The 25316-nt window shown below is 35.5% G+C and overlaps 1 protein-coding gene across 2 annotated transcripts in view; it reads right to left on the bottom strand.

The window, feature by feature from the left end:
- ZBBX (zinc finger B-box domain containing) overlaps window positions 1-25316 on the bottom strand; it is a 129064-nt gene that overhangs the window by 37121 nt on the left and 66627 nt on the right. For both annotated transcript variants that reach the window (XM_062178089.1, XM_062178096.1), the window contains exons 12-14: window positions 23901-23980; window positions 22277-22416; window positions 12076-12383 (exon numbers count right to left, since the gene is read on the bottom strand). In XM_062178089.1, coding sequence (XP_062034073.1) covers window positions 12076-12383; window positions 22277-22416; window positions 23901-23980 — 528 coding nt within the window. The remainder of the gene's footprint in view (window positions 1-12075; window positions 12384-22276; window positions 22417-23900; window positions 23981-25316) is intronic.

Here is a 25316-nt window from a genome sequence, read left to right as displayed (position 1 = left end):
GAAAAAAAAAAAGAAAAATTATTAGACTTTTCATACACAGATAATGTCATGGCAGAAAAATCACTTTTAAGATCAGTCCCATTCAAAATAGCTTCAAAAGGAATTAATTACCTTGAAATAAATTTAGCCAAGGATGTCAAATATCTCTACAATGAAAATTATAAAATACTAAAGAAATAGAAGAAGCCACACAAAAAATATGAAAAAAATCATCCATGTTCATGGATTGGAAAAACGTTTATACTACCAAAAGCAATTTATAGATGCAGTGCGATCTCAAGCAAAATACCAACAACATTTTGGCAGATCTAGAACAAAATGATGTTAAAATTCATATGGAAATACTAGAGATACTGAATAACTAAAGCAATCTTGCACTACAAAAACAGAGCTGGAGGCTTCACAATACCTGATTCAAGACATACTACAGGGCAGTTATAATCAAAACAGCCTGGAACTGGCACAAAAACAGATAGACCCATGGAACAGAATAGAAACTCCAGAAATCAATCCACATACCTACAACCAACTTATATTTGACAAAGGTGCTAAAATCAATCACTGGTGCAAGGACAAACTCTTCAACAAATGGTGCTGGGAAAACTGGATCTCTGCATAAACAACTGTGAAACTAGACCCTTACCTTAAACCTTACACAAAAATCCACTAATAATGGATCAAAGACCTTAATCTATTACCCAACAGCATCAAATTGCTGGAGAACATTGGGGAACCTTTGCAAGACATGGCATAGACAAAGAGTTCTTGGGAAAAGTCCCAGAAGCACAGTCAATGAAAGCCAAAATTGACAAATGGGATTACATAAAGCTGAGGCTTTTCCGCACTGCAAAAGAAACACTAAGGAAAGTGAAGAGAAAACCGACAGAATGGGAGAAAATATTTCCAAACTACACAACTAATAAAGGGTTAATATCCAGAATTTATATAGAGCTCAAGAAATTCAACAACAGTAATACAAAAGAAAAAAAAAGTTAAGAAATGGGCAAAAGATTGAAAAGGCATTTCTCAACAGAGGAAATTCAAATGGCGAACAAAAACTTGAAAAAAATGTTCAGGATCACTAGCTGTCAGAGAAATGCAAATCAAAACCACAATGAGCTTTCATTTACTCCAGTTGGAATGGCTCTCATACAGAAATCAACAAACAATAAATGCCAGTGAGGATGTGGGGGAAAAGGTACCCTAATACACTATTGGTGGGAATGTAAATTGGTACAGCCACTATGGAAGACAGTATGGAGATACCACAGAAATCTGAATATAGACCTACCATAGGATCTAGCCATCCCACTCCTGTGAATTTACCCGAATCAAAAAGAAATCAGTATCTGAAAGAGTTATCTGTACCCTTATGTACATTGCAGGCCAATTCCCAATAGCTAAGCTATGGAATCAATCTTGATGCCCATCAACTATTGACTGGATAAAGAAATTATGGTATGTATACACTACAGAGTACTACTCAGCTTTTAAAAAAATGAAATCCTGTCTTTTGCAACAAGATGGACACAAATGGAAATTATATTTAGTGAAATCAGCCAGTCTCAAAAAGATAGATATCATATGTTTTCCCTGATCCAAGATAACTAATAGAAGTACTTAAAATGTAATGTATTGGAGTGAAAAATGCATTTTGAGATTTGATGGTTGTGTACAGCCCTTGTCTACTCCATTGAGGAACAGTGTTTTCTTAATCATACTATTTGTGGAACTCTTTTACATAGTACAGGGTTAACTTAATGATCATTAAGTAACTAAAAATAGATCTTTGTTTAAATTCAGAGAGGCAATGGGAGAGGAAGGAAGAATAAGGGTTGGAGCACAGGTGGGAGGTAGGGTGGGGTGAGAAGTATCACTATGTTCCTAAATTTAAATATGAAATGCATAAAACTTGTATAATAAAATTTTAAAAAGTTTTTTTTGTCACAGTGTTTTGGATTTCCATGCCTGAAGTACTCTCATGGACTTTTTAGCCAGATATGAATGACTTAAGGGCTGATTCTGAGGCCAGAGTGCTGTTTAGGACGTCTGTCATTTTGTGAGTCTGCTGTGTATCCTGATTCCCATGTTGGATCGTTCTCTCCTTTTTAATTATATCAGTTAGTATTAGCAGACACTAGTCTTATTTATGTGATCCCTTTGACTCTTAATCCTATCATTATGATCAATTATGAACTGAAACTGATCACTTTGACTAGTGAGATGGCATTGGTACATGCCATCTTGATGAGTTTGAATTGGAATCCCCAGGTATGTTTCTAACTCCACTATTTGGGGCAAGTCCGATTGAGCATGTGCCAAATTGTAAATCTCCTCGCCCTCTTATTCCCACTCTAATATTTAACAGGGATCACTTTTCAGTTAAATTTAAACACCTAAGAATAATTGTGTGTTAATTAAAGAGTTCAACCAATAGTATTAAGTAGACCAAAACAAAAAAGATACTAACAAAACCTACATGAAAGATCCCTGTGAGATTCCAGTGGAAAAAAACGGGTCATCAAAGAAGGAGGTACCTTTCTCTGAAGGGAGGAGAGAACTTCCATTTTGACTATGACCTTGTCTAAATAAGATCAGAGTTGGCGAACTCAAAAGGCTTCCATAGCCTTGGCAACTCATGACAAGAGCTTAGGGAGATTACTGATGCCATAAACAAGAATGTCAATTTGTTAAGTCAACAACAGGAGTCACTGTGCACTTACTTCCCATGTAGGATCTCTGTCCTTAATGTGTTGTACTACGTGAATCAATGGTATAACTAGTACTCAAACAGTATTTTACACTTTGTGTTTCTATGTGGGTGCAAACTGTTGAAATCTTTCCTTAATATATACTAAACTGATCTTCTGTATATAAAGATAATTGAAAATGAATCTTGATGTGAATGGGATGGGAGAGGGAGCAGGAGATGGGAGGGTTGCATGTGGGAGGGAAGTTATGGGGGGGGGGGAGCCATTGTAATCCAAAGCTGTACTTTGAAAATTTATATTTATTAAATAAAAGCTAAAAAAATTTTAAAAAAGAAAAAAATTAAATGAAACATACTAATGGTGTGTATTCAAAATCATAAAAATAAATAAATAACTCAAAAAAAAAAGAATGGCTATCATCTAAAAATCAAAGAAATAAATAAATACTGGTGCAGATACAGAGGAAAAAAATACCCTAATACATAGTTGGTGGAAATTTATACTAGTATGATGATTATGGAAGACAATATGGAGATTCCTCAGAAATCTGAAAATAGATCTACCATATGACCCAGCCATCTCACACCTAGGAACTTACCCAAATGAAATGAAAGCAGCATACGAAAGTTGTTTGTACCCCCATAGTTATTGCTGCTCAATTCACAATAGCTAAGATATGGAACCAATCCACATATCCTTGAACTAATGACTGGATAGAGAAAATGTGGCATCTATGCATAAAAAGCTAATGTATAGGAGCAAAATTGACATTTTGAGATTTGATTATTGTTTATAGCCCTTGTCTCTAGTGTTGAGGAATGGTAGAGGTTTTTGTTTTTTTTTTTTTTTTCTTCTTCTATTTGTTGAATTCTTTATTTACTGGAGGTTTAAGCTTGTGATTATAAAATAAACTGGAACTACATCATTTTAAAAATTAAAAGAAAAATAAGAAAGTATGGAAGAGGAAGAGTGGGGGCACAGGCAGGAGGGAGGGTATGGTTGGAAATATCATTATGCACTTAAATCTGTATGTATGAATTACATGAAGTTCACCTTATATATACATTAAAAAAAAAAAAAAACCAGGACATAAGATGTGGGAAGAATGAAAGAAATAACTGTGGCAAGATAATAATTCTAATTTATTTCAGTTGAAAAGTAGTTTCCATGCCATGATAAATACAGCCTGTGAGATTCCAACCTGTCTCTGATGGTCATAACCAGTTAAGTTACCTGTTTTTCCTCTTACCATGCAGAGAGTTCAATAAAGAATTAGAGAAGTTGACTATTGGGATTCACCTCAATTTTGCACTTTCCTGGGGATGAAAATTAGACTCCTCCAACCCAACATTCCTTCTCTGGAAGTACAAAAGCAAGGGAATAAGTGTTCTCCAGAAAACAGCACTTAACTACAGATGCTACCATGGACTTCGGTGTGTCCTCATCTAAAACTGTGGGCAATCACTGCCCTCTTCAGTAATAATTAAGTAACAACCATGCTGTACTATGCCCAAGTCAAAAATTTTCAATATCTATATGGATAATACTAAGAAATTCTGATAGACCCATAGTAAATCTGGCAACAACGCTTCTTAAAATATTGGTAATTACTTCTTGAGTACTTATTATGTATAAGGATACTTCCAAGAGTTCATTGGGAAAATGAATTAAAATATAAATTTATTTTGATGAAAAAATTGTTGAAATAATAAATAATTTATTTATAATATGCATTTTACATTTTGAAGGGAAATTATAAAACACTGATAATGTAATCATTCACCACTTTTAACAAAGGCGTACATTTTTTATAATAGTTAAAGGATGAAAATGCAATTGATAGCTTTAAAAATTTCATTTTTCATTATGAAATACATTAAAATGTAGATATATACAATGCATAACTTTGTCACACAATTTAGTAACAGTAATTTAAAAAATTTATTTCAGATGTCTATACCAAATTGTTCTTAGGCTTTATAGATCTAGTTGTATCATTGTACTGATGTAGATTTCAAAATACATGTTTTTAACAATTACTACTTTTGGTGGATCCATAAGAAGTTATAACTGTTTTAAATATTTGCAAAAATGTCACATTTATACTCAGATTAATTTTACACTTAAATTTTAAAATAATGCTTTTGAGATGCAATCATGTTAATGAGAATAGTAATGCTTCAATCATTTCCACGGCTACACTGTTTTGCATTATATGAATTACCAGATTACATCACTCTGCACCTTGCCAAATGCCCTTTATTATGGTTACAGGAGATATTCTTTATTTATTGTTTTAATGTTTTGTTTTTTATATTAAATGTTTTTAATTGTATTTAATTTGTCAAATTCTTTACCACATTCATTGAGCTATTCTAAGTTCCTTTTTTGGCTAAGAATGTAACCAGATTTGGTTTACTATTATTATTATTTTTTTAATTTTTTTCTGAAAGGCAGAGAGACAGAGAAGATAGAAAGATCAACAGAGACATTGTTCATTCTCTGGTGCCCACTCTGCAAATGCCCACAACAGCCAGGGCTGGGGCAGGCCAAATCCAGGAGCCACCCGAACTCCATCTTGGTATTCCTGTGGGTGGACTGGACCCAAGTACTTGAGCCATCACCTGCTTCCTCCCAAGGTGTATATTTGCAGGAAATTAGGTCAGAAGAAAAGTACTGGGACTGGACGCCAGACACTTCAAAATGGAATGCGGGCATCTTAGCTGCTGTATCAAATGCCTGCTCTTCCCCCTTAGTTTATTATTATTTTATGATGTATAAATTTACATTCTTCAGTGAGACTGACATAAGATTTAAAATTTATTTATTTATTTTAAAGGCAGAGTTACAGAGAGAGGGAGGGGAGACAGGAGATCTTCCGTCCACTGGGTCACTCCCCAGAAAACCGCAATGGCCAGAGCTGGGCTGATTCGAAGATCCAGGAGTCTCATCCAGGTCTCCCATTTGGGTGGCAGGGGCTGAACACTTGGGCCATCTTCTGCTGCTTTTCCCAAGCTGTTTCCATGGAGCTGGATCAGAAGTTGAGCAGACAGGACACAAATCGGCACCCATATGGATGAACTACTAGGGTTGCAGGTAACTGCTTTACCCACAACACCACAACGCCGCTCCAAAACTTTGTTTCTTATATGGTCTTTCTACAGTTTCACTATTAATGTTATCCTGGACTCAGGGAAACTTTAATTCAGGCATTTGCCCTTCTTTTCTGTTCTCTGAAAGATGGAATAATTAGATATTACTGATTCTTCAATGGTTTGTTAAAATTCATCTGCAAACTGTGCATTTTTTTTTTTAATTTAATGAATGAAAAGGAGTTTGGAGAAAAACCAACATATAGGAGTGGTTTAAGTGCTTGAATGATGCCCTGGTCCGTTTTCTGTTGCTATGACAGAATACTAGACACTGAGTAATTTATAAAGAAAATAAATTTATTTCTCCCAGTTCTGGAATCTGGGAAATAACCTGATCCTGGGCTCAGACCTGCTGCAGGCTTTCCTGCTGCAACAGTCCATGGGGGAAGGCAAAATGGCAAGAAAGCAAGGAAAGACTAAACCCAATTTTATAGCAAACCACTCCCACACTAATATTAATCCATTTGTGATGGCTGCCTACATGAGCTAATCACCTCCTCTTAATACTTTTGCTTTAGGGATTAAGCTTCCAATACGTGGACTCTGAGGAGCACATTGAAATGATAGCAAATTGTCATTGGTCTAATTTGAATATTTTACACTTGATCTTAGCCAAAAGGCCAAGAAGCTAATTTGGATATTTTATGTACAGAAATAGAGTCAAGATCCCAAATGTTTAGAAGGCTTATTACAGTGAGATGGGAAATTGCATAGGAATCTAAGAACAGGAACTCTAGTAGAGGTAACCTCCAGGGGAATTAAGGGAACTAAAGCTTTCCGGATCCTGAGATAGCTCTCCCTTAGGATGTTGGTGTGTTCCTGTGTACGCTCCGTGGCTGGCCAGCTGTATTGATGTTGGTGTGTATTCCTGTGTACTCTCCGTGGCTGGCCAGCTGTATTTATCTTCAACTGACTAGCATTTTCTGTTCTCTTCAACTTTCTGCTCATACACAAAGATTTAATTTATTTTGTTTCTTAAGGTTTTTTAAAACTTTTTCTGCTTCTTCCAGAGTCAAATTTCAATAATCATTTTCAAGTAGATTGATGGAAAGTTGTCTGTAAGAAACTAGCAAATAACCCCTCCTTTTTCTTTTCATTCCATAGATGTTGTTTAATTATATGTTGTCTCTTCATTTTCGTGGACATTGTGTCCAGAACTGTGTCTAATTTATTAGGCTTTTCAAATACATAAAGTTTCTAGTTTCATTGATGCTCTTTATTATTTTTCCTATTTTATTAATTCCTGTTCTTTATCACTATTTCTTTTTACTTTTTTGAGTTTAGGTTGCTGTTATTGTTTTATCATTTTTCAGTCAGATTTGTAGTTCATTAACTTCTACTTTTTCCCATTTGCTTCATTTCAGATTACAAATATTCCTCAATTTACTGTAGAGTTATTCCCAATAAACCCACCATAAAATGAAAATACAGTACATCTGAAAGTATATTATTACTTATCCTGCTGAATGTCATAGATTAGTAACAAAACAGACCATGCATCATGAGAAAGTAGTGTACTGAAAAGCACTAGCTCAGGAAAAGACCAAAACTCAAAATTCAAAGTACAGTTTCTACTAAATGCGTATTGCTTTTGCAGTACCATAAAAATGAAACACCATAAGTCTAGCCATAATATGTCAGGAACTGTATGTTTCATCCTAACACATTTCCACATGTGATCTTTTAGCTCACATTCAGTTTTAAATATTTTTAATTTATTTATGATTTCTTATTCAACCCAGACTTATTTTGCTAATATTTGGCTGTTATTTATAAATTATTGTACAGAGGCTTAAAACAATGCATATATTATTTTATTAGCATCTGTTGGGACTTCCTGGGTGGCTGTATTTTTGTAATGTTTTATAATTTGCATTTTGGAAACATCCCATGTATTCTTAAAAAGAATACTCATTCTCTAATTGCTTCAGCATATTGTTCAAAACATGCCCTTTAAGCTCACTTGTGTTGTTCAAATCTTTTACAAATGAAAAATTCAATTGGGTTGATGGAGATGCCTACTGAATTAACACCATGCGATTCTGGCAATTTAGATTACAATATATCTGAGATTTCATTTGTAGGTAAATACTCAGCTTTTCTTTAATCTTCCTGATAATTCATTTTATCAAATATAATGACACTTATACCCTGGTAATTTTACTACCAGATATTTTCACTATTTTTTTTTCTAATTTGTGCTCACCTTTACTCTCAAACTTCCCCACCATGTTTTGCATAGCTTTTTTTCCTCCTTTTTTTTAAAAAAGATTCATTTTTATTTATTTGAAAGGCAGCATTACAGAGAGAGGTAGAGAGAGAGAGAGAGAGGAAGTGAGAGAGAGAGGTCTTCCATCCACTGGTTCACTTCCCAATAGCCACAACGACCAGGGCTAGGCCAGGCCAAGGCCAGAAGCAAGGAGCTTCCTCTGGGTCTCCCATGTGGTTGCAAAGGCCCAAGCACCTAGGTCATCCTGTGCTGCTTTCCCAGGGAGCTGGACTGCAAGTGGAGCAGCCAGGACTTGAACCGGCGCCTGTAAGCAATGCTGGCACTGCAGGCCAAGACTTTAACCCACTGCACCACAGCACTGGCACCTCCTTCCATTTTTGAATTCAGCAAAAGCACCTATATGGGATTTGCTTTACTTACAAGAGATGGAATGTGTTTGTAACTGCAAATTACACAATTTAATCTGTTCACATTAATTCTATACTTTTATGCTTGGATTTATTTCTGTCTGCCTTTTTTATCCATCAAGAACTGTGAAGCCTCTGAGATCTTCCCCTAGCTGTAACCTGTTATACATCAGGGATGCTGGTAGAAAACCCATAAATTTATGTTCAGAGATAAAGGGTTTCATTATTAACACCAACAACAGTAGTCAGAGTATCATCATTCGCACCAATTCCCAGAACCCACTTCCCACAGAATATCAGGAAGGCAGTTGGGTGACACCTGCACATACTGGGGGCTGTGTTACATGAGATTTCTGAGCTTAAGGAACCCTGTTCTTTTATACTGGTCAGTAAGCTCTCTGCCATTTTCACTGTCCTTTCTGTAGAAAACATTCTATTTATAACATTAAACAATAAACAAGCCTGCTCATTGCTCTGAAGAAAGTACGGTCTCTGTCTTCCAAGACAGACTGTTTTCATACAAACAATCCTTAAAAATATACTTTGAAAGAGAGGGGCCAAAGCCTTTGCTCAAAAAATAAAATCTGAAAGATCCTGGAGGACATAAGATCCAACATTTACTCTTCCATTGTTTCTCTTATGTTTTTCTTTCTTATCTCAATTAACTGTTCTATGGTCCTTTTTCCCTCTACTGTCTGTAATGTTTTAGTTGTTGCTCTTAAAGTATTTAATATGTATAATTCATTAAAATTTAAGTATTTAATATGTATAATTCATTAAAATTTAGTTAATATAATTAAAATTTAGTTAATATAATATAGATATATAATATAATGGCTTAATAGTTTTAAAACCATTTATATCTTTTAAAAAAAGACTTTTCCATTTATTTTGAAAATCAGGATTACAGAGAGAGAGGGAGAGGGAGAGAGAGAGAGGTTGTCCATCTGCTGCTTCACTCTCCACATGGCCTCAACAGCCAGCACTTGGCAAGGCGAAAGCTGGGAGCCAGGAACTTCATTCGGGCTTCCTACATGGGTAACAGGTGCCCAAACACTTGGACCGTCTCCACTGCTTTCCCCAGACCACTAGCAGGGGGATAAATGGGAAGTGGAATGGCTGGGACATGAACCAGGGCCCATATGGGATAGCAACATTGCAAGCAGGCATATTTTTCAAATTATGGATTTATATTTTTCCCATCAAATATACTTTTATTACCCTCAAATTGGTTATTATAATAGTTATTTATAATATATACAATTTGTTTATCGTACCTTCCAATCCCTTTCCCTTTTCCCCTTTCCCAGCAATTTTTTGGATCCCATGTTTTCCTCTGAGTTCAATTTCTTTCTTCAGTTGGTCATGCAAGCAGGGTAGTAAAAAGTAAATTTCTTGCATATTTTTATATACATCTACACATTTCATTATTTTACTCTGTTTTACATGACATGTTTGCAAGTCTTGGAGTTTTAGAATTTAAGTCATTTGTCTCAGAACTTTAAAGAATTTTCTACAATGTTAGGCCATTGAAGCTATCTGTAGACTTGCCTTAGAATTTACTGACAATCTAGCAATTATTCTTCTCTGGAGACAATTTCCTATTATCACTGGTAGATTTTTAAGGCTGTCTATCATGTAATGAAGTATCTTAAAATTTGTCATGTTGTGGATTTGTTTTTACTTAGACTGCCCAGGAGTTATATTGTGTCAATCCTCATTCATTGTATATCATCAATGCAATGAAAACGATTTATTTAAATTTATCTGCCAGGTTACTCATTATTTGTTTATTTGTATTTAAGATTCCATTTATCGGCCGGTGCCATGGCTCACTAGGCTAATCCTCCGCCTGCGGTGCCAGCACCCGGGGTTCTAGTCCCGGTCGGAGCGCCAGATTCTGTCCCGGTTGTTCCTCTTCTGGTCCAGCTCTCTGTTGTGGCCCAGGAAGGCAGTGGAGGATGGCCAAGTCCTTGGGCCCTACAACTGCATGGGAGACCCGGAGGAAGCATTTGGCTCCTGGCTTTTGATTGGCACAGTGCGCCGGCTGTAGCGGCCATTTGGGGAGTGAACCAATGGAAGGAAGACCTTTCTAAAAAAAACAAAAGATTCCATTTATTGCTTCCTTTTAATTACAGTTTCAATGTAAGTATTCTGAATGCTTGATTTGCCTTCATATATAAAACAGTATCTTATTCTTAGAATTTTAACTCCTTATTTTCTTTATTTTAAGCATTTTAAATACAATCTCAACGACAGAAATTATGCTTTTCTCCAGAACAAAGAGCAGGCTTGTTTACTGTCCATTGTAATAAAGATAATGTCTTCCTCTAGAATAAAGTTCAGGCAGGCTTACTACCCTGTACAAGAGAACAGGGGTCCCAGAAGTCAGCATTCTGCTCCTAGAACACACAGCACACCATATGGCAGGTGTAACTTCGTCCTCATCCTGATACCTGGTAGAAGCTGGAATACTAGGATTCCTACATATTTCTGTGCTGAAAGTCGTGCTCTGATCAGCTATTTTGTTCACTAGGAGAAGAGTACATCTGAAACAGGACTTTCTTTTGGGGGTGGAGGAGAATTTATTTCGCACCAAGTTGTGGTAATGTCCTTCTTTGAGTTAGTAGGATTTACTTCTGCCACATACATTAGGATATCAACAGATAAAGATTACCAGTAATCTTAAATTTTTAGCTTGGAAATTCCAGGCTAGAAATGCATATTCAAATGTTTGTTTGGATGATTACATCCAAACCTACAGTAAATTAAAGCCCAAATTTCTATTGTTCATGTCAGATATTTAATTGACCCTGCCCAAATCCCCAGCAGAAATCAATTGCCTTTCATCTTTTTGCACCTATGAATAGTTCTCCTGTTCCATTTCTCTAGTGACTGAACAGATCTTTAGCATTCAGTTGTTTTTAGTGGCCTCTGTTCCAAATTCTCACCTTATAAAGGCACAACGCCTGTCAAAGTAGGGACAGAAAGCATTTCCCCAAACAGAAGCAGCATCAGCTTAAGTACTAATCCTGCTTTTCTGTTTCCCTCTTCAGTTCAGACATTGAGTGAATTAATTTCAAATGACTTTTAAACCTCTGAAAAGAAACAAAACTAACACCTCTATTTTTAATAGTCATATTAAAGAAGGAATTACCTTCTTCACCTTATAATTCCATTAAAGCACACAAACTGGTATATATACAAATCTGCTTCACCCTAACCAATGACTATATTATAGTAAAACAGCTAACAAAACTTATTCTACTATTTCATTCATAATAATAAATTCACTTGACAAAGTAACTACACTCTTATTATGCTGCATGGAGTGAGCCTTAATGTATTATCTGTCACAGAAAACCATTTGTTAAAATTGCATTCACCCTGTTAGGATCTGTTCTTAAGTCATTAAATTTTTCCCATGAGTCACTCTTAAGTTACCTCATTGATTATATAAAGTAGCACCTTTTACATAAAATCATCATATAATAATGTATTATGCCAATATAATACTTGCTTATGGAATTTTTGCTTATGCAAATTTTAACATAATAAACATAACAGATATTTACCAGTGGTGACTCTGTTGTTTTAGAATCTTCAAAGTTTGGTCTCTTATGCAGATTGCTAAATTCCAAGGAATCATTGATATCTTGAATTAATTTCTCTTCAATGGGAGGTTTTCCTAAATCTGTATTATTTGCCAAAGAACCCTTGTTCTCAAGTGATATGCAGGAATAATCAGATTTTTGATTACTTTCTCCATCCATACTTTTCTCTTTTACATTTCTTTTAAAAGAGTTGCTTTCTGCTATTTTATCAATGTCAGAATAAACATCAAAATCCACCACATTGTCAAAATCTGCATTTGAAGTTCCTGCTGCTGAGAATACACATTTAAAAAAGATAAATATAAATAAATACATGCAAACGAATAAATGAAACTGTTCATTAACCAAAAGTTCTAGATGAATATTTTTATCAATTAAACACCATTTTTTTCAGCATGTCTTTATTGCAATTTCAGGGTTAAAATACCCTTTTTGCTTACATTCATAAGTTGTAATCATAATTTACTTAAACAAACATTAATGAAACAGAATAATGGATGGAGGCAAAATTTTATTTTGTAATGAAATCTTGAAATTGAGGCAAATTTTAATTTCATTCAGTGGTTTAATTCCCACAACTAAAATTCATGAGAACTAAACCACGGAGAAACTGTTTTCCACATTTTCCTCTTTTCTCTCGCGCACCCAGTAACAAAGAGCACGCAAAGGGAAATCTGCCAGATGGCAGTTAGTGGACAGAAAATGTGCAGCTGGGGTACCTGCCTCTAGAAAGCCATAAAATGAGCAAGATTATCTTAGTCACCAGCTCATTATGTCTGCTTTAAATAAATCACTTGGTTTAGATAATTGGTTTTCACCCTGGCCACACAATGAAATCATCTAAAGGTAACTCTTTAAAACTGTCAGTGCATGGGCATGACCCCAAAGCAATTATATCAGACATGGGAAGTGGGGCTCTGGCAATGGTCTTTTTCTATTTTCCCACACCACATTCTCCTGATGATCATAATGAGCAGATAGGGCAGTCAATAAATGGTCTAGATTTTCTGAAAAAAATGAAAATTCTTTAAGGATTTTTGTACCATATTTCTTTCATTTTAAATAAAATTATGTAATATTATTATCCAGATTGAATTCAGCTTCATCTTATTATTTCCTATTCTCTTTCCAAAATAAATATCTATATAAATTTGCTGCATAAAATAGTGTGAGCTTTGACTAAAATAGTTTCCAATGATGCAAATTCTGCTTTACAGACTTACTTGTTGCAATCAAATGCAATCAAATGTTATATAAACTTGGTAATTCCACATTAGATCTAGAACTTGGACTTTCAACTACCGTCACACTTCTTAAATATCAGAAATACTCTGAGAAATGAAATAACTTATATGTCAGAGCAGTATCTTTATTAGAACATTCTATAAAGGCTATTCAACACAACAAAAATTCCAGAAAAAAATGCTATAGTTACCCTCTGAAATCAGAAGGGAAATTAAAGATTTGTGGTAGAAAAAGATATAAAAATTTCCTACACTGAAATGTCTCTAACTACCTTCAATAATTTGTTTACAAAAATTGCAAAATTCCACTATTAAGAGTCATTGTTGCTGAGAACGTTAAAAAAAACTTTTAATAATATTTAAAATGGAATAAAGTGGAGGTACAATATAATTTAGTTAGGATCGGTGCCATGGCACAGCAGATAAAGCTGCCACATGCCATGCCGGCATCCCATATCGGCACCAGTTTGGGTCCCCGCTCCTCCGCTTCTGATCCAGCTCTCTGCTATGGCCTGGAAAAGCAGTAGAGGATGGCCCAAGTCCTTGGGCCCTTGAACCCATGCTGGAGACCTAGAAGAAGCTCCAGGCTCCTGGCTTCAGATCGGCACAGCTCCGGGTGTTGTGGCCAATTGGGGAGTGAACCATTGGATGGAAGACAACCCCCTTCCCTCTCTGCCTCTCCTCTCTCTATGTAACTCTGACTTTCAAATAAATAAATAAATCTTAAATAAAAAAAACTTCAAAGTTCTGATGAAAGATACTAAATAACTAAACAAATGGAGAGATATTCCATGCTCATGGATGAGTAGATTCAATATTATCAAGATGGAAGCTCTTCCCAAGGAAATCTCAATCAAAATCTCACCTGATTTTGTGGATATGGACACACTAATTCTGAAGTGTATATGGAGAGGCAAATGACTCAGAATAGCCAATGCAATATGAAAGGAAAAGAACAAGTACTAAGACTGACACAACTTTCCTCAAGAATTATCAGTCTACAACAATCAAGACAATGTTTTGTTGGCAAAAACAAAAAGATCAAAGAACAAAACCAAGAACCCATATTAGACCCATAGAAATATAGTCAACTAATCACTGACAAAGAAAAAAGACAATAAAATGAAGATATGCTAAGCTTTAAGATATTTGGTGGTATAACAATTGGATATCCACATGCAAAATAAAAAATGAATTTAGATACAGATTATATAAGCTTCAAAAAATTAACTTAAAATAGACTAAATGTGAAATGCAAAACATAGAAACCTAGATAACCTTGAAAAGAGTTTGTAAGTACAATATCAATGAAATAATTGATAAGTTCCATTTCAATAAGATTAAAACTTTTGCATTGCAAAAAGCACTGTTTATGAGGAGATAACCTAAAGACTGGGAGAAACACTTGGAAAATATTTACCTGATAAAGGAATGATATCTGAAATACAAACATGCCCATAAACAAAATTCTTACAATTCATCAATAAAAAATCAAGCCAATTTAAAAATGGACAGAAAACCTGAACAGATACCTCATCAAAGAATATATACAAATGGTAAAAAAGCATATTAAAAATGTTCAGCATCATATGTTGCTAGAGAATTGAAACTAAAACAAAAATGATATACCACTGCACAATTATTAAAATGGAAAAACTATAAAACAATGACAACACAAATCCTGGTGAGAATGTGGAGGAATAGGAACTCTCATTCTTGGAGGAAATGCAAACGGTAGACATCGACGTTGGTAAACATTGGCAATTTCTTAAAAAACTAAACACACTCTTACTCTGATCCAAAAATCATACAAGTTGATATTTACCAAAATGAATTAAAAAGTTGTGTCAAATAGAAGCCCATATGTGGATGCTTTTCACAACTGTCAAAGCTTGCAAGCAACCATAATGTCCTTCAATTGGTGAATGCGATAAATAATGAACTATAGTCCATCTTCAATAGGTGCCTACATCAAGAAATTGGAGAGGCACCAAATAGATGAGCTTTCAAGTCATCTCAAGGATCTAGAAAATCTGCAGCAAACCAAACCCAAACCCAGTAGGAGAAGAGAAATAATTAAAATCAGAGAAGAAATCAACAGGATTGAATCCAAAAAAAACATTACAAAAAATCAGCCAAACGAGGAGCTGGTTTTTTGAAAAAATAAACAAAATTGACACCCCATTGGCCCAACTCACTAAAAAAAGAAGAGAAAAGACCCAAATCAATAGGATCAGAGATGAAATGGGAAACGTAACAACAGACGCCACAGAAATAAAAAGAATCATCAGAAATTACTACAAGGGCTTGTATGCCAGCAAACAGGGAAATCTATCAGAAATGGACAGATTCTTAGACACATACAACCTCCCTAAATTGAGCCAGGAAGACATAGAAAACCTAAACAGACCAATAACTGACACAGAAATTGAAACAGTAATAAAGGCCCTCCCAACAAAGAAAAGCCCAGGGCCAGATGGATTCACTGCTGAGTTCTACCAGACATTTAGAGAAGAACTAACTCCAATTCTTCTCAAACTATTCAGAGCAATCGAAAAAGAGGGAATCCTCCCAAATTCTTTCTATGAAGCCACCATCACCTTAATTCCTAAGCCAGAAAGAGACGCAACATTGAAAGAGAATTACAGACCAATATCCCTGATGAACATAGATGCAAAAATACTCAATAAAATTCTGGCCAATAGAATGCAACAACACATCAGAAAGATCATCCACCCAGACCAAGTGGGATTCATCCCCGGTATGCAGGGATGGTTCAACATTCGCAAAACAATCAACGTAATACACTACATTAACAGACTGCAGAAGAAAAACCATATGATTCTCTCAATAGACGCAGAGAAAGCATTTGATAAAATACAACACCCTTTCATGATGAAAACTCTAAGCAAACTGGGTATGGAAGGAACATTCCTTAATACAATCAAAGCAATATATGAAAAACCCACGGCCAACATCCTATTGAATGGGGAAAAGTTGGAAGCATTTCCACTGAAATCAGGTACCAGACAGGGATGCCCTCTCTCACCACTGCTATTCAATATAGTTCTGGAAGTTTTGGCCAGAGCTATTAGGCAAGAAAAAGAAATTAAAGGGATACAAATTGGGAAGGACGAACTCAAACTATCCCTCTTTGCAGATGATATGATTCTTTATTTAGGGGACCCAAAGAACTCTACTAAGAGACTGCTGGAACTCATCGAAGAGTTTGGCAAAGTAGCAGGATATAAAATCAATCCACAAAAATCAACAGCCTTTGTATACACAGGCAATGCCACGGCTGAGGAAGAACTTCTAAAATCAATCCCATTCACAATAGCTACAAAAACAATCAAATACCTTGGAATAAACTTAACCAAAGACGTTAAAGATCTCTATGATGAGAATTACAAAATCTTAAAGAACGAAATAGAAGAGGATACCAAAAAATGGAGTAATCTTCCATGCTCATGGATTGGAAGAATCAATATAATCAAAATGTCTATTCTCCCAAAAGCAATTTATACATTCAATGCAATACCCATCAAGATCCCGAAGACCTTCTTCTCAGATCTGGAAAAAATGATGCTGAAATTCATATGGAGACACAGAAGACCTCGAATAGCCAAAGCAATCCTGTACAACAAAAACAAAGCCGGAGGCATCACAATACCTGATTTCAGGACATACTACAAGGCAGTTGTTATCAAAACAGCATGGTACTGGTACAGAAACAGATGGATAGACCAATGGAACAGAATAGAAACACCAGAAATCAATCCAAACATCTACAGCCAACTTATATTTGACCAAAGATCCAAATCTAATCCCTGGAATAAGGACAGTCTATTCAATAAATGGTGCTGGGAAAATTGGATTTCCACGTGCAGAAGCTTGAAGCAAGACCCATACCTATCACCTTACACAAAAATTCACTCAACATGGATTAAAGACTTAAATCTACGACCCGAAACCATCAAATTATTAGAGAGCATTGGAGAAACCCTGCAAGATATAGGCACAGGCAAAGACTTCCTGGAAAATACTCCAACAGCACAGGCAGTCAAAACCAAAATTAACATTTGGGATTGTATCAAATTGAGAAGTTTCTGTACTTCAAAAGAAACAGTCAGGAAAGTGAAGAGGCAACCAACAGAATGGGAAAAAATATTCGCAAACTATACTACAGATAAAGGATTGATAACCAGAATCTACAAAGAAATCAAGAAAATCCACAACAACAAAACAAACAACCCACTTAAGAGATGGGCCAAGGACCTCAATAGACATTTTTCGAAAGAGGAAATCCAAATGGCCAACAGACACATGAAAAAATGTTCAAGATCACTAGCAATCAGAGAAATGCAAATCAAAACCACAATGAGGTTCCATCTCACCCCGGTTAGAATGGCTCACATTCAGAAATCTACCAACAATAGATGCTGGAGAGGATGTGGGGAAAAAGGGACACTAACTCACTGTTGGTGGGAATGCAAACTGGTTAAGCCACTATGGAAGTCTGTCTGGAGATTCCTCAGAAACCTGAACATAACCCTACCATACAACCCAGCCATCCCACTCCTTGGAATTTACCCAAAGGAAATTAATTTGGCAAATAAAAAAGCCATCTGCACATTAATGTTTATTGCAGCTCAATTCACAATAGCTAAGACCTGGAACCAACCTAAATGCCCATCAACAGTAGACTGGATAAAGAAATTATGGGACATGTACTCCATAGAATACTATACAGCAGTAAGAAACAACGAAACCCAGTCATTTGCAACAAGATGGAGCAATCTGGAAAACATCATGCTGAGTGAATTAAGCCAGTCCCAAAGAGAAAAATATCATTTGTTTTCCCTGATCGGTGACAACTGAGTGCCAAAGGGGAAACCTGTTAAGTGAAATGGACTATAAGCAACAATGAACTGATCAGCTCCTGTCCTGACTTTAGATGTACAATGTAATACTTTATCCTTTTTAGTATTTGTTGTTGTTGTTGTGGTTCTAGTACTATTGGTTGAACTCAGTAATTAACACACAATTATTCTTAGGTGTTTAAATTTTAACTGAAAAGTGATCCCTGTTAAATCTAAGAGTGGAAAAAGAGAGGGAGGAGATGAAGAGCTATGGGTTATTTAACTATGTGCTTATTTTCAAAGACTTGAATAATCACCTTGTAACAATGATCAGATTTGGTCTATGTTATGTCATGATTTTAAGGAATCTTATTTCAACCAGATATTTTGGATTTTGATATTGGTCTATTATGCTATGTTATATGTGCGTACATATTGTATGTCCACAGGGGGAAATTTTATTAAGAGTTTTATTTTAAATGGCTTTTAGATAAGATTGTCCATAAATTTAAGCTGCTAAAATCAATCAAAGATACATTTTAATTTGTATGACCTGAATCTGTGTATCATATGTTTTAAACTTGTTAGTAGAAAGAAACTAAAAACATTTTATATGGTTGTGCTTAAGTTTACTGGTTAAACAAACTACACCATGTTAGATATTTAAGAGGTGTTTTCAAATACATGATTCTTAAAATTTATAGAAGGCATTGGACCTTCCGGTAAATGTTTTATTAAGTTCTTATCTAAGGGTTGAAACGGTTTGCTAAGTATTCATGTAATATTGCTATTGTCAGCAAGTGATCTGACTTGCTCCCTCATTTCTCTATTCTAAGCCCAACTTGTTCTTTCACTTCTCTATTCTCTTCAAGGTAGGGAACTAATTCTATTATGAAGGAATCTGTGGGACGCACAATTTAATCTTTAGACCTTATAAGAGATGGCTGACATTTTTCTGTAATAGCATAGCCAAAATAAGAACTTAACTAATAACCTCATAGCGAGATTCACATCGCCATCAGCGAAGTATACAGTAAGTAGAAAAAAAAAAAAGCCTCCCTTTCAGACCAAAGGGAAAGAAAGTTTTAAAGTGAGAATATAATTTTACTCATGGGCATTGTCTACCTTAGAAAAACTACTACAGAACATGCCTGTGACTATAGACTTGTAGTTCAGGCCACCGAAGATTAAAGATGGGACACGGGCACTCCCTTGACTTGCATCCTCTGGTCTGCTTTAACACAAACCAGGAGGAAAAGAAAGCTAGGCATCAGAAGCAATGGGTGGCAGGCCTATCAATGGCTGATCTGGGCAGTGATCTGCCCTCAAGGAGACCCAACAGGCCAGTCCACTGCAGTGGCTTTCAATGTGGTAAGCCTGGGCTTCAGCAGAAGTCAGCTTGTGAAGAGCCCAGGCAGCTCTGCCAAGAGTTGGATCACTGGAAATGGACCTGCCCTGGAATCGAAGGATGCCCAGGTCAGAGCCACAGATCTTATTGGCTCCAAGCTGAAAAGCCCTTCACTCAGCCCAACTTCCAAAGTGACCACTGCAGCTGAGGGTATGGTCAAGTAGGGTCAGCAACATTGCAGGCAGAACTGTAAATTTCTTGTTAGAGATGCCACCTGCCTTTACCTGGCCAGCTCTCCTCCCAGGCCAGCCAAGTAATGAAAGTCAACAGAGTGCCTTCCCCTAGGAGGTTCACACCTCCCTTAGGATATACCCCATGTGAAGAGATAGATAGGTCTGAGCCTCTTAACTTACAAGGCCTAAAACCCAACAGATTATTATCAAGCCCCTTCTATCAGGTTCTATTTGCCTCTCAATCAGAAAAATTACTTGTAGCTTAGACAGCACCTTTCTTAGCTCCTCTAATAATGACTCTGTCCTTTGTTCTAGACCCTGTCTAGTGCACTTGAGCCTCATTCCTTTGTAATCATAACCTCTACTCTACCACCAATGGCTCTACTCCCAACCTGTGTGTACTGATGGTCCTCTTCCCCACTTAATGCTGTATAATTGTTCAGACCTGGTAAATGCCACTCTTAGGATCATTGGTTACTATCCTCACCCTGTCTTTTATGACCTTGTCTAAATATGATCAGAGTCGGGGAACTTGGAAGGCTTCCATAGCCTTGGCAACTCATGACGACAGCCTAGGGTGATTACTGGCGCCATAAACTAGAGTGTCAATTTGTTGGGTCAACAACAGGAGCCACTGTGCGCTTGCTCCTGATGTGGGATCTCTGTCCTTGATGTACTGTACATTTTGATTTAATGCTATAACTAGTACTCAAACAGTATGTTTCACTTTGTGTTGCTATGTGGGTGCAAACTGTTGAAGTATTTTATACTAAATTGATCTTCTGTATATAAATAGAATTGAAAATGAATCTTGATGTGAATGGAAGGGGAGAGGGAGCGGGAGAGGGGAGGGTTGCGGGTAGGAGGGAAGTTATGGGAAGGGGAAGCCATTGTAATCCATAAGCTGTATACTGGAAATTTATATTCATTAAATAAAAGTTAAAAAAAAAAAACAAAATAAACACATGAAAAAAAAAATAAACTACAAATGGGGCAAAAAAAAAAAGATATGGTGGAAACTAAGCTGCATAATAAGTGAAAGAAAATAACTTGAAAAGGCCACATACTGTATAACTCCAACTATATGATACTCTGGAAAAGACAAAACTATGGAGATGACAAAAAAATAAAAGTTGCAGCCAGGGCTGGAGGAATAAACAGCTGGAGCCCAGAGGATTTTTAGGACAGAAAAACTATTCTTTGTTATTACAAATGGTGGATATATGTCATACATTTATCAAAACAAAACATATAGAATGGGCAACATCAAGAATAAATTTTAAAAAGCCTGTGGACTTTGGATGATGTGTCAATATAGGCTTATCAATTGCAAAAACCAAATTAGCATTGTGTGAGATGCTGACTGGGGGAAGCTGAGCATGTGTGAGGGCAAATGGTATATGGTGGTAACTCTTTGCACTTTCTACTCAATTTTTCTGTGAAGTTCAAAGTGCTAGAAAAAATTAATATTTTTAAAATGTTTCATTAAAGTAACATTTACACGGACATATGTATCCACCATTTACCCAAAGGAAACTAGAACAGCACACTCCTGCTCAGTCACACAACACCGGCCTTCTAGACCAGATCTGGAGTCCTGGGAAGTCCTAAATCCGTGTATGTGTATAGTTGGTATTTGGCCATAATGATTTAGTGGCTTTATAGTTGAAAATGGCAAGAATGGCAGGATTACCAAAATTCTCCCACTGTTATCTACCTCCTGCTGCCCAGTTAGAAGGTATTCACCAGTTTTATGATTAATTTTAAATAATGCCTTTAGACCCTCTCAGATTGTTCACACATGGTATACTTATTGAGTCTTTCTTGCAATCTTAGATCAATAAAATATTTCAATGGAAAACTAAAAATGATCTACTTCTCATATTTTAGCCTAGGAAAATGAGTTTTAATTTAAGTGACATGTTCAAGGTCACAGAGTGATTTTAAGACAGATAGGTAAACAAAATCCGACTCCTAGGCCAGAATATTTTGTTGTGATTTTCTTTAAATGATGACCTTACAACATGGAAATAGAAATAGACATTTTTAGGCAGTGTTCTCATCTATAGATTGCATGGAAATTATTGGTAATAACAAACTGACAAATAAGATGATCTGTTTTCTCTAGGTTTTATCTTATATCAAACCACATTAAATTTGAACATTGAGGGAAAGATTTAATACAAGTGAAGGCAACAGGGTGCCAATCAGAACTTTGTCACTAACAGACTTTCCACACACTCTTTTAAATGTTAGCTCCACCTGGAGTAACTGCTAAAGAGCTGATGGTTTTTTCCTTACAAACACTGACTAAAAAGACTGTATGCTCGAAAAGTATATATTTTCTACCAATTTTTTTGAGTACTAAATTTCTTGGCTTTAAAATGACTTATTAGTAAAGGTAAATATTTTATAGATTAGCTTTATTAAGCTGCTAACATCATTGTTAATATTAAACATCAAGAAAAAAGGTACCTTTTAAGTTATCTTTGCAATATGTAAAGCTGTTTCTCAGACAAAGATGCAAGTTAACTGGTCTTCCCTTGTTTAAAACATGATGTTGATGGATGTCATTTTCATACAGGAAGCTATTCTGATAATCACAAATTGTACAACTTTCACATTTAGGGAAAAGCAAAAGAATATGATATTAAAATGTCTCACTTTATTAAAACAAATATAGTAAAATCTTAATGTAATAGTCATTTATGTTAATTTAAGATTTGTTTTAACCTCACTGCACATATATCCTACACCACAAGTAATTAATAGTATTATATATATAAAAGAAATAGGTAATAGGAACAAATCTAGTTAAACTGCAAATTTCAATTGACAGTTCTTTTTTCAAAACATCCAGAAATAAGTTTGATTCCTCAAATTTTCTCTTCTAAAATGTGGAGTTATTTCTCAAGCTCACTGAAAATCAATGAAATCAAGGCTTTACCACTATATAAACATATTTTTTTCATCAATGATCTATATGATTTTAAAACCAACATGTGGTATTTAGGTTTTAATTTTAATGATGATTACTGTTTATAAGTATAGCTACAATTTAAATAACATTCCTTATAAATTAAATAATCTATTTTAACAAAGCCCAATATCTATAATAATAAGCTCTCCATAATACCACTATAATCTCACAGATTATATGTAACCCAAAAGGTTCTCCTATGCCACTCATGATCTCCGGGAGGGAGACCAAAATAATATTCTATGGGCACTTCCAAACCAAAGCTGTAAAACTACTGCCAAACCTTGAGCAGTAACTTTCTCCACTGCCTCTAAAATCTTACATAGGTCACAAAGCCAGAACATGGTAATACAAAAGAACAAAGACAGCACAAATGCCATCCTTCCCTGGGGATACAGTGGTGGACATAAACCTCTTATCTACAAATAGGAAATATCTCTCTCATCAAAACCTTGTTGTTAAAAGCACACTTGCACTAGATATCTGGATCCTTGCTACTAGATATCTGAGGCTTTTGGGGCCCAAGATGGTCACTTAAGCTCACACCTGTTGAAAAATGTTTCAGGAGCCTAAACCAATCTGAATAAAGAATTGGTATAAGAATTACTTAATCAGATATAATATTTGATACTCAAAAGCTTGAAATCCTAAAGCTTCCACAGCAAAGCAATTTAGAGTAAATTTTAACAATAACAGATACAGTTAGCTATTATTTTTCATTTGGAAACGAACTCTATGAATTTTACAGAATTACTAAGTGAACCATTATACTTAACTTTTAAAAATGTTTATCACAATTGAAAATGAAACTCGATGAAGGGCGGGATGGGAGAGGGAGTGGGAGAGAGGAGGACCGCAGGAGGGAGGGAGGTTGGGGGGGGGGAGCCACAACAATGCAAAAGTTGCACTTTGTAAATTCACATTTATTAAATAAAAAAAATTCTACAAAAGATTACTCTCCATTTTACTGCTGAGAAAATAAAGGTCCTTTTGATAAAAAAAAAGTTTATCACATATTAAAGTCACACATTTTGATTCCATAAATTTATTATTCTGAGATAGTTGATTTTTGATGTGTGCTTTTTAATAAGTGTCCAAAGTGAAGTAGTGACAACTTACCTTTGTTGACTGTCTGCATCAGCTAACTCAACTTTGTATGGTACAACGTTTCCTGGTTCTTCAAAATCCTCTTCATATGTCTTATTAAATACACGTGACATAATATCAGTATTTAATAAATTTACTATGTGTTAACCAAACTAACTTGTGACATTTAGAGTACTTTCTTCCTACAAATAATGCCATGAGTGCTCCATTTGTATTCCATAACACACGTTCTGGGTGAACCATACAGATTCCACTGTTGTTTCTCGAGGGCACTGGACGCATCAGTCACTTCTATCATTACTGTCACACCCAGAACCAACTATAACAAGTTATATGTTATTAGGTAACTACCGAGTGTCCAGTAGATGAGTGACTATGAGCTTCTTCGTTTCCTGGCTGGCATGTCTTACCCCTACTCTGCAGCATTTGATGAATTTGTTTTACAATTTGATGAATAGTTCAGGCACATAAATATACTTGAAGATATTTGTCTAGTATCAACAACCTAACCAGAGAAGAACTAAAAATGTTGCTAGGCAAACAAAACAAAGCAGAAGCTATCTATCCATCAAACTAAAGAATAAAACACTATTTAAAAGGGCACTTTGTCCATTCAAGTAGTTTTCTGCAACAATCACAGCAGAAAGAAATGTTTAGAACAAAAGATACATTCAGCTACCATGAGATGAGTAGAAAGAAATGTGCTGGGTTTGGTCACACCATAAGCCTTCAGCTAGGAGCTCTAGCTCTGCCTGGCTCTGGCTCTTGCTGATTCTACTGGTTCTTCTAGGGAAGAGTGTTTAAAATATTATTATACTAAACCTCTAAAGTCTTAAATGCTATTTATTCCTTTAAAAGGAAATTCTGCTTAATGGAATTCAAGAAACTAAATTTGCACATAAATTCTATTTAATACCATACAATGAGATTCACCTTGCTTAAAAATTAAGAGAACATGAAGAACTAAATGAACCAAATAACAAAATACATTTCTGTAAGTTAAATTTTGTTTTATTCTTGCCAGCATGTTTAAATTTAAGCAGTTATTAAGGTGAGCAGATGTTTGACCAGTGGTTAACACACTAATAAGATGTCTGTGTGTCCCATACTGGAGTGCCTGGATTCAATGCCCAACTCTGGCTACTGTTTCCAGCTACCAGATAATGTAGAACCTGGGAAGCAGGGGGATGGCTGAAGAACTGGCCATGTAAGATGTGAATTAACAACCTAGACACAGCTTTCACGGGCATTTGGAGAGTAGCAAATTAGTAGACAGGAATTCTTGTTCTCCGTTTCTGTCTCTCTTTTTCTCTGCCTCTCAAATGAAAGAAATTTTTTAAAAAATTAAAAAATAAAAATTTAAACACTTGTAAATTTCCTATTAAACTATGTTGAGTTATAAGACGTTTTATAGAACATAACATGAAA

This window comes from Lepus europaeus, chromosome 2, assembly GCF_033115175.1.
Source record: "Lepus europaeus isolate LE1 chromosome 2, mLepTim1.pri, whole genome shotgun sequence".
In the NCBI taxonomy this organism is placed as follows: domain Eukaryota; kingdom Metazoa; phylum Chordata; class Mammalia; order Lagomorpha; family Leporidae; genus Lepus; species Lepus europaeus.
This window is presented reverse-complemented; position numbering and strand designations above follow the sequence as displayed.